Source organism: Gastrolobium bilobum, unplaced genomic scaffold (genome assembly GCF_033153095.1).
Source record: "Gastrolobium bilobum isolate Gb01-03AN ecotype WA unplaced genomic scaffold, APGP_CSIRO_Gbil_v1 utg16812, whole genome shotgun sequence".
NCBI lineage: Eukaryota > Viridiplantae > Streptophyta > Magnoliopsida > Fabales > Fabaceae > Gastrolobium > Gastrolobium bilobum.
Genome location: NW_026896311.1, coordinates 121,697 through 131,325, shown reverse-complemented (window position 1 = coordinate 131,325; position 9,629 = coordinate 121,697). Strand labels below are relative to the sequence as shown.

Here is a 9,629-nt window from a genome sequence, read left to right as displayed (position 1 = left end):
GAAAGAGTAAAGGAGACAACTTTTGTGGAACCCATGATAACATCAAGATTGAAATATCAGAATCACTAAAAATAAGGGAAAATTTCTGAACCACCGAAATGAATTTTCATCTGAGGATAAAATAGTACTCGAGTGTAACATATGTGGTGGAATGGAACCAAGTACATTACTGTGACAAAGATATTTGAAAGATCAAGGAAGGTTGATTTAATTATACTAGACCATTCATGCCTTCACGAGGGTAAAGGCTATGACCAATTAAGAGCAAGAGAACAAAGTGGGACGTGGACTTTAGCATCACCAACTTGGGATACTGTTTTTTTTGCAAAAGTATCAGAGACGGAAGACATAAATTTCATATCACCAACAAATGTGACACTGTTTTTAAGGTTAGTTTAACATCTCATAACTCATGCTAAGGTTATTGAATGTCCAAGAGTAGAAATCAAATTAAGGAACACTGATGCATGGCAATTGGCAAGTACAAATTGATTCATGGGGTTCCACAATTTTTATTTATAGCTAAAAGATTATAAAAATATTATATTATAAGGTTTGAGAAGTATATATATATATATATATATATATATATATATATGATTCTAAAATGGTTAGGTGGGAGTATCATATATTTAACCACTTTAGGTTATGCAGTGGTACAGGGTAACCTTCCTCCCTTTGGCAGGCAAAGAATCTGGATTCAACCGTTTTTCTTCTGTATAATGATTTAAAATAAAAAAAGTGTGACATCCTTAAAAAAATTGGAAGATATATGTTATTATATTTGTGTAAGGCTACAAATAAGTCAAGTAAAGGAACAGTGTCCACAGTTTTTAAGGAGACAGGTGGCAATAATGAGAAGTTGATATTTGGAGAATGAGGTCCACTTGTAGCTTTGTGTACGCAATGCTCCCAGGTGTTATCTTTTTCCTTGTTCATCATGCAAATACGACAATTTTTATTGATTATATTCCCTCTCTATTTTTTTTTTTTTAAATAAAGGTTTATTTTAATTTTTATTTAATGTAATCTATTGTATATTATCAGAAGAAAGTATTCCCTCATATGAGACATCGAAATTTGAGCCCTTATTTTTTATTTTTATAAAACTGTGAAGCCTAGGATTTGTTTTCTCTGCTGGAAATTGAAAACTTCTCTTACAACAAGAAAGTTATTATCACTGGCGGAATCGCGCTCCAATTTAAATTTGAACAAAAATTATATGTGTATTTTTTTTTTTTAATTTTAGTTAATTCATATCATAATATATTTAAATTATATTAAATACAGAGCACCTGAACAGGGAGTATTAAGAAGAATTATAATTTTATTAAATATTTTTTAATTTTACTAAATATATATATATATATATATATATATATATATATATATTCTATTATATAAGTGAAAATTGAACACATAACCTAATACAATTTATCCAAATCTTTTACCCAAAATATTTTAAATTTTAGATAGGGCCAAATTACAAATTGTAACCCGGGCCAAGTTATAATTTTAACTGGGTCAAATTATAATTAATTATTTAATTATACATAATAAGTACAATTTGTTAAAATTTAGCCCGGGCCAACACCCGGACAACACATGGGGCCGCCACTGGTTATTATCCCATCATTTATTATACATTACTATAATAAATAACATTTATTTGATTTAAAATTTTTAAAATAAATTCCTTTTATTATTATTATTATTTAACATTTTTTAAAACTACGTATTCTTTTAAGGGGACGGTTATACTTACCACCAGGTAAGTACCACCCTTACAACTAATCTCATCACCATTAGATTTGAATTAAATCTAACGATTCATAATTATTCCTTATAATCCTAATTTTTACTCTCACATTCCCTCTTTCTCTCTCTAGGTTTGGGATATGCATACATCTCTCTCCAAATTCTTCTCTTTGTAGCGCTCTATCGAAATTGAAATTAAAGGTGAGTTCCCATTAACATTATCATTCAGAGCCACTATCATTCAAATATCAAATATGGATCAAATGGAAAATTAAAAAACCGATTCTATGGAAGGAGTCAGAAAAAGAGATCGAAATGCAAAGTATTGAATTTAATTTAACTTTTATCATGGATCCTAAATTGAAATGAAAAAGAACCCATTGATTCTGTCTAGATTTGAATAGTGTAACTTTATATGAAAAAGAATGGATCGAAAACACTATTAAAGCAAGAATTGAATCGAAATTAGGAAAAATTATAATAAGCAATTCTTGGAAAACCATTCGCCGCACAATCTTGAGAACCAGATCTGGGTTCTGTTGTTCCACTATTAAACTAATTCAAGAATGGTTTTCCAAAGAATGGATCGAAATGAAAATGAACCGATTCAAAGATCAATGATCGATTTTCAGTTTTATCATTAAGTGTTATTATTAATTGTTTGCACCTATTGCAAATTTTTTTGTTTGTGTGAGATATTTTTGCAGGAACTGAAAATCAAAGTGCTACAACGATGAAGAGAGGTGATTCTCAAACCTAGAGAGAGGTTTGCAGATCCCAAACTTAGAGAGAGAGAAAATGAGAGAGTAAAAATTAAAATAATAAGAGATAATTACGAACCGTTAGATTTAACTCAAATCTAACGGTGATGAGATTGGTTGTAAAGGTGGTAAACTTACCTGGTGGTAAGTATAACCGTCCTCTTTTTTTAAACGAGAATATTATACTTACTACCATTTTTCTTATCACATCTTATAACCAATTTGGTTATCATTGGATCAAAATTAAATTAACGGTTATAAAATGATATGAAATGAGAGCCGTTAATTTGATTTTGATCTAACGATGATAAAATTAGTTGTAAGAGGTGATACGAAAAAATGGTCATAACCTATCTTTTTTGGAATATATAATATATTTTTACTACTATAAAGAAGATTTTTATGTTGGTTCTCTATTATTATATTTCTAAAATAAAATTGTAATAGAACTACAAAGTTTTACGAAAATAATTCCAATAGAGTGGGGAATTAAAGAATAATGTGGTCGAAATGAAATTTAAGTGTGGGTAAGAAATTTTATATTAGTTAAAAATGGATCTGAGCAAGGATTTTGTAAGTGTGAAAGATTCAAAGACTCGTTGTCTTAATATTTTGGTTCGAGATTTGATGTGAAATCCATTTATTATAATTTGTCCCTTAGTCTATATAATGGAAGAATATCTTGACTCTTGCAAGGATATTAAGCTTCCCCTCCCCCATGTCACTCAACATGATGTTGGACTCACGTTTGAGGGGAAAATATTAGAAATAAAATTCAAGTGTGAATAGCAAATTTTACGTGGGTTAAAAATGAACAAAACTAGATTCATATAACTAGAAAAGACTTATAAATTCAATCGTTCAATATTTTAGATTAAGATGTAATGTCAAACTCATTTATCATAGTTTTGGAGAGAATGTGAGAAATAAAATGGGAGAATTTCTTTTACAATAATAAAAATAATAACGTTAACAATGATGGTATTAATATTTAAGATATAGACATTTAAATAATTTTGCCAAAGAAATATCAATTAAAAACATTCTTATAGTGTTTTTTTTTTCCTTTGCTATAGTCGTTATACAGTATCGCGTTTTAAAGATAGGGAATATACTTTTTATGGGTTTTATAATTCTCATTTAACATGAGAATTAAAATTTTCCTACACACCCTTCGATTTTCGATTTTCGTGCTGACATGGATCTTATATATAATTTTTTTTAACGTATGGGTCTCACATACTTTTTATCTCTACAACATAAGATTTCAATTCTTTTTCAACATGAAAATTATAAAACTTATTTTTTATATTATATATGATAATTTATGTTATGCAATACATAAATAAATAAAAAATCTCATTTACTTTTTATGCATTTCATGACATAATTTATTCAATGTAACAACATGAAAACAATATTTCTTTTTACTTAATAGAAAAATACTTTTTTCCTTAAAAGAAACAGGAGAAAAGACAGCACGAATTGGATTGGTAATTTGGTACCGAGTGGGACATTCATGATTCATGCTTCCTTATTAAGGAATATCTTTTGCTTCACGTGGATCGAGTGGCTGTATTTCGGGACATGCAAAATAACCAAAAAAACTAAATCGAACCATGAACCGAACCAAATCGTTCTGTAAATTAATCAGTTTTTAAAAATCAGTTCACGAACCGAACCGATTTTTAAAGAACCAGTTCATGAACCGAATCAGTTTTTAGAATCAGTTTAAAAATCGAATCGGTTTTTAGAATCAGTTTAAGAACCGAATATTATTTTGAACCGAACCGAACCGAACCGTTTCCGAACCGAACCATTTTCAAACCGAACCAAATTGATTTTTATAATTTTATTTTTTAAATTTTTAAATTTTTTTCTTTTCAAAAGAGGGTCGACCCGAATCGGTTTCGAACCGAACCGGTTTCAAACTGAACCGTTTTCAATCGAACCGAACCATTTAAACCAATTCAGTTCGATTTTTCAAAAAAAAATGATTCGGTTCAACCCATGTACATTCCTAGCTCTAGCACATTTTTAGTGATTCAGAAATATGTACTCATTTATTAAAAATAGAAAAGGACGGAGATTTAGGAAAACATAATTGTACAAAAATGGGTAAAATATAAAAAATAAATATATTACTTGTTTTATATTTAATAAAGGGTGCATTGAGTTTTCTGTCCTCTGATAATATTTTCGAGTGGCTCCTATAAACCCACATAATTATTGCTATCTATCTAAATTATACGATAGTGATTTAGGAAAGGACCACATCAACTTACACGTATTACTTTATATTTGTGTAATTTTATCATTTAATTTTAATTGATTCACTTAATTTTGTATACACTTGCATTTTAATTCTATCAGTTATACAGGAAAGTGAGCAGAGCGCCACACGTCCACGCCATGACGCCAAGCATTTTTCTTTAACAAGAAAAAAAAAGGACGCTAAATCTAATATAAACAAGGGTTCAATTTTACAAATAAAATTTATTACTCTTCGTTAAATGATCACTATTACTTAAATAAGAAAGCAAGTGCATGTTAGTTTTTTTTTTTTTTGGAAAAAATTTACTTTTTAAAAATTCTTCGAATAAGAGAGGTTTTATAAATAATCTTTCCAAAATATTCTCTAAGTATACTTTAGATATCTTTAGGCATTAAATATTTTTACATTTTATTAATAATTTTTATTTCACGCAGGCTAATAAAATATTATAAATCAATATTTAATGTGTTACAATTTAGGGTTTAGGATTTAATGTGTTAAACGCCAACTCATTAATTTGGTAAATTGCATCAAATATGTAAACAGCCTTCAATTTTTTTTAAAAGATTTTTCAGGATTTTTCACACGCTTTGGTTTTGAGTGATAATAAAAATAGAAATTAAATAATTTGATTAGAAAATTAGTTGAAATTAATTATTTAGTCGAAAAATACAATTTCATTCGATGGCGCTCTTTTAAAAATGGTGAATAAAATTAATTCCCACATGTTTTGCTGCTGATTTCTTCTCTGTTAACTTGGAGCAATGGTTAAATCTTAACATGGAGAGAAGAATTGGGAATTCAGATTTAAAAAACTATTTCTTGTTGGAAAATTTGGCAATGGAGAAATGAGGTTTGTCATGGAGTTTTGATTACCAATCTAGTCATTAGAGAAAGCTTGATCCGAAATTTGGTTAAGGATATTGATATTGCTTTCAAAATCCTAATAGTTATAGATTGTGCAGAAGAACAGTGAGCACCAGTGTAGTATGAAAATTTCCTGACGAGGGATTTATTAAAATTAACTCTGATAAGGCTGCTCATGGTAGGTCCTGCCGCTTGTGGAGGTACTATTCATGATTCTAATGGTGTTTGAATTATTGGATTTGCATATAAATTGGGAGTTTGTTCCTCGTTTAAAGCGGAATTGTGGAAAATTCTCCGTGGCCTTGAACTAGCTTGAGCTAAAGGATTCAGTAAGATTGAGTGAGCTTGAAAGCGACTCAACGAGTGTTATCTCGGTGCTCACCAATAGTGGTGCAACAGCCTGTGAGAGTCAATTGATTACTCGAATACGGGCGTGGTTACAAAAAGATTGGAGAATCAAGATTCAACATACTTATAGAGAGAATAATGTGTGTGCTGATTGGATGACAAACTATATTTTAGATTTTATGGAGGATTCTTGTGTTATTTGTATTGTTCCTCCTCCTGGATTCATTTATTATATTTAGCTGATATGTCTTCTGTTGGTAGGGATAGAACTCTAGTAGTTCATGACTTTTCTGTTTTTCTTTTTCTTTGTTTGGGATATGGCCTTTTTATGTACCAAAAAAAAAAATGGTGAATAAAAAAATTATTTAACTTAAATCATTATTAGAAACAATTTTTAAAATAGAGTTGTTTTGCTCCCAAAAATATCTCAGGTGTGCAACACGTGGCAGTTGCTTAATCCCCTTCAAACATGTAAATCAATAATTTTTGAAAACGAGATTTGGCATAATGTTTGGGTATATTCTGAAAATTAACAAAAAAAAATTTAACATTAATCATTTATCGATTAATTTAATTTAATTTTATTAAACTTATATAAGAGGTGGTTCTTTTAAAATTATTTTTTTCCGATTCTAAGACTCAAACTTCGAATCATCTGATTAAGGAACAAATTCCTTATCTTTTGTACTGATGATTGTCGATAATTAAAGTAATCTTGTAACTCTCACATAAACACAAATTATCAAGGAGGGTGGGTGGTGTGGGGGGAAATGTAGCTATGTATGTCATCTATACAAATAGCTATTTGGCAAAAAGGGAAAATGCTAATTGATATTATGTTAATATCCTATTTAGCGCGGAAGAGAAGTCAAACCACGAGATAGCACAAATTATTAAGAGCTAATAGAATACAACAAAAGAACTTAAACATGAAACATTAAATTACTTCTACATGATACGCCAAACACCTTGTTCAAGTAGTTATATAAGCTGAACAAAATGAAGTGTGTATTTGGAGATAGCAAAGTTTCAGTGCCATCTCAAAGCACAAATTATTAAGAGCTAATAGAATATAACAAAAGAACTTAAACATGAAACATTAAATTACTTCTACATGATAAGCCAAACACCTTGTTCAAGTAGTTATATAAGCTGAACAAATTGAAGTGTGTATTTGGAGAGTAAGACTTTAGCATTGGCATTTTCAGGATAGTCTCTTCCTCTTACTTGTGCCTTTACTAGCGCTTCTCATATTACTACCGGTTATAAGTTTATAGTCAGAAGAATGCATTTCATTCATCTTGCCAAACCTTCTTTCGTAGAACTCCAACATTTCAGACCTGGTCCAAAAGAAGAACCGAGTAAAGATATTTACATAGATAGATCCTTTATAAAATCCCAAGCCACTAACACTAGAGAACACAGAACTCAGAAGTAGTTGTAGATTAGGCTATCTTGTTATTTACCAGTATGCAAGGAACTGATAGGGCTCATACTTTCCATAAATTTCTTCAACATCTCTGTCAATTGTTTTAGAGCTCGAATTTCTTGAATGAACCTGCATTAACACATCTCATGCATATCAAGAGAGTTTACGATAGACAAAATGAAACAGGAAAAGGAAGAAGACAGCACCTGTTTTAAATGTCTAATAGTTTCAGAATCAGTTGGAATGACGTGGTAATATCCCATGCACATAAGTACATTGGCACGAGTAAAAGGGCCAAATCCTGTAATTTGCTTCAACTGATCCTCAAGCAGCTTGTAGTTGGACAAGCTTGCATCTTTGGAGAGTTCTTCAAGTTGTCTTAATTGAATTTTTCCTTCAACAATGGCTTGAGCAAGTTTTATTATACGACTTGCTCTATACCCAAGGTTACATCGCTTTGCCAGAAAACTCTCATCGAGGTTTGCTAGCTCACTTGGGGATGGAAAATTTCCAGTATGGTTAAAATACTCTCTTCCATTAGGCAACTGAAGAAATGAATCATCTGAACTTGGCTCTTCAGTGGCTACACAAGATTTGCCACAATGACATGCATTGCCCTCTACATCTGTTGGAAGCAAGGTCACATTCGAACTTGATGCATTTCCAGCAACTTCCAACTCTAATTTCTTCTTACAAAATGTGCCTTTTGTTGAAACACCAGAAGAATTTCTACCCTTTCTCCCAGTCACTTTAGCAGCTGGTGTCTTGGGAATGAAGTCCTCAGTCTCAACTTTTGGATTGCCTGAGACTGAAACTGCACGGGGTGATTCATTTTGCAGTTCCAACTGAAGCTCACAAAGCGCCTGAGCCATGCTCAAAGTCCTTGACCACCTGAAAGGTCTGTTAAGTTACTCACTTGAAAATGAAAACAACTTAACACAATAAGCACACAGAATAAAGATACAGATAGGATTAACAAAGAAAGAAAATGGGAGCATTTCTAAGCAGTTTGTGCGAACAGAATAAATTCTTTTTTTTTTCTTTTTTTTTGCCATATTGAGGCATTATGTCAAACATGTAGTGTACACGTTTGAAATACACTCACTGACAGTTACAGAGGAGCATGCACTTCACCATATCCTCAAACAATGTGGAAGACCTAAATACCCTTCCAGTAAAACTTCTATTTTGATGATCGAGGTGGGGCATGCTTCTGAACTCTCTAACGGTTTTCTCTTCCTCTTCAGACAAATGCAGCATTCTCGACACCTGAGCCTAAAACTACCGAAATCAATATTGCGATCAAAACCCACGAATTCAAAGGAGGGGTTAAAGAGTTTAGTACCAGCAAGGCGCTTTCTTGTTGAGGAGAGAGTGAGTGGGTCCCGTGAACCCTAACGGCGAGAGAGGCGGCGTGGTGCTGAGAAATAGAAACGATAAGAGAGGAAGAAGGGTGATCATGATGATGATGATGGAGGCGCAGAGGGCGCGTGAGGGTGTTGGAGAGTGGGTCCCAGTGATTGGGTGCCATCATGAAGAGGCCATGGCTGCAAACTGCTTTCTCCAATAGAAATTGTTGTGTTGGGATTCCCAGTGGAAGTTCCATCTTCAACTCCAACCATGTTGATTTTCTTTCTAGCTCGAGCTCGTCATGTTTTTGAAACTCCATTCTCCCACTTTTACAGCGTTACTTATTATTACTATCCTTTCTTAATCCTTACTCTTGTTTAATTTCTCCAGACAAAAAATGGTGTATATCCCTGAAAGAAAAATAGCAGTACTAGATTATGTTTCTTTATGGCTTTGGTAGCATGTCACCTCTCGGTCAATACAAAAGATCCAATTAGAAAAGGAATGTTGACCGATACTCACGACATTATGACATTCGAGGTAACGCCCGCCAATTTTGAATTACTGTTCCCACAAATTAACATTGTAATTTTTAGTGCGTTTTGTCCTCACTCGCATATTTAAAAAAAATTTCCAAAAAATTAAGCACACTTATCTATCAAGTTTTTTCTACCTATCTTGTTAGGGAAAAATATTTGTCCTTTTAAATAACACAACTTATATCCTTTCACTCTCACAAAGATGTAGAACCCACATCTTTATATTTTTTTGTCCACTCTCTCCTTCTTTATCTATCTTTTTCTCTCACTTAAAATGACATATCCTTTAAAATGATACACAT

At 31.7% G+C, this 9,629-nt stretch overlaps 1 protein-coding gene across 4 annotated transcripts; it reads right to left on the bottom strand.

Moving 5' to 3' along the window:
- Positions 1-6,970: 6,970 nt before the first annotated feature.
- On the bottom strand, positions 6,971-9,169 carry LOC133298866 (uncharacterized). 4 transcript variants are annotated; one of them, XM_061498243.1, is made up of 5 exons: positions 8,784-9,169; positions 8,544-8,713; positions 7,645-8,329; positions 7,476-7,567; positions 6,971-7,349 (listed from the first exon to the last, which is right to left on the bottom strand). In XM_061498243.1, exons 1-5 carry the CDS (start codon positions 9,105-9,107, stop codon positions 7,214-7,216), a joined length of 1,407 nt encoding a protein of 468 aa, XP_061354227.1. In that variant the 5' UTR covers positions 9,108-9,169; the 3' UTR covers positions 6,971-7,213. The 4 variants fall into 4 exon arrangements, with proteins under 4 accessions (XP_061354227.1, XP_061354228.1, XP_061354229.1 ...); XM_061498244.1 differs by having other exon boundaries at positions 8,544-8,707; XM_061498245.1 differs by having other exon boundaries at positions 8,606-8,713; positions 8,784-9,037.
- Between the last annotated feature and the right edge of the window lie 460 nt (positions 9,170-9,629).

What these genes read in the sequence shown, in the direction of transcription:
- LOC133298866 (XM_061498243.1), bottom strand. Translation starts at nt 9,107, where the DNA reads ATGGAGTTTCAAAAACATGACGAGCTCGAGCTAGAAAGAAAATCAACA. An exon ending in AACAAGAAAGCGCCTTGCTG is followed by an intron (nt 8,714 to 8,783) that starts GTACTAAACTCT and finishes CGGTAGTTTTAG; the next exon opens with GCTCAGGTGTCGAGAATGCT. An exon ending in TATCAGTTCCTTGCATACTG is followed by an intron (nt 7,350 to 7,475) that starts GTAAATAACAAG and finishes CTTTTGGACCAG; the next exon opens with GTCTGAAATGTTGGAGTTCT.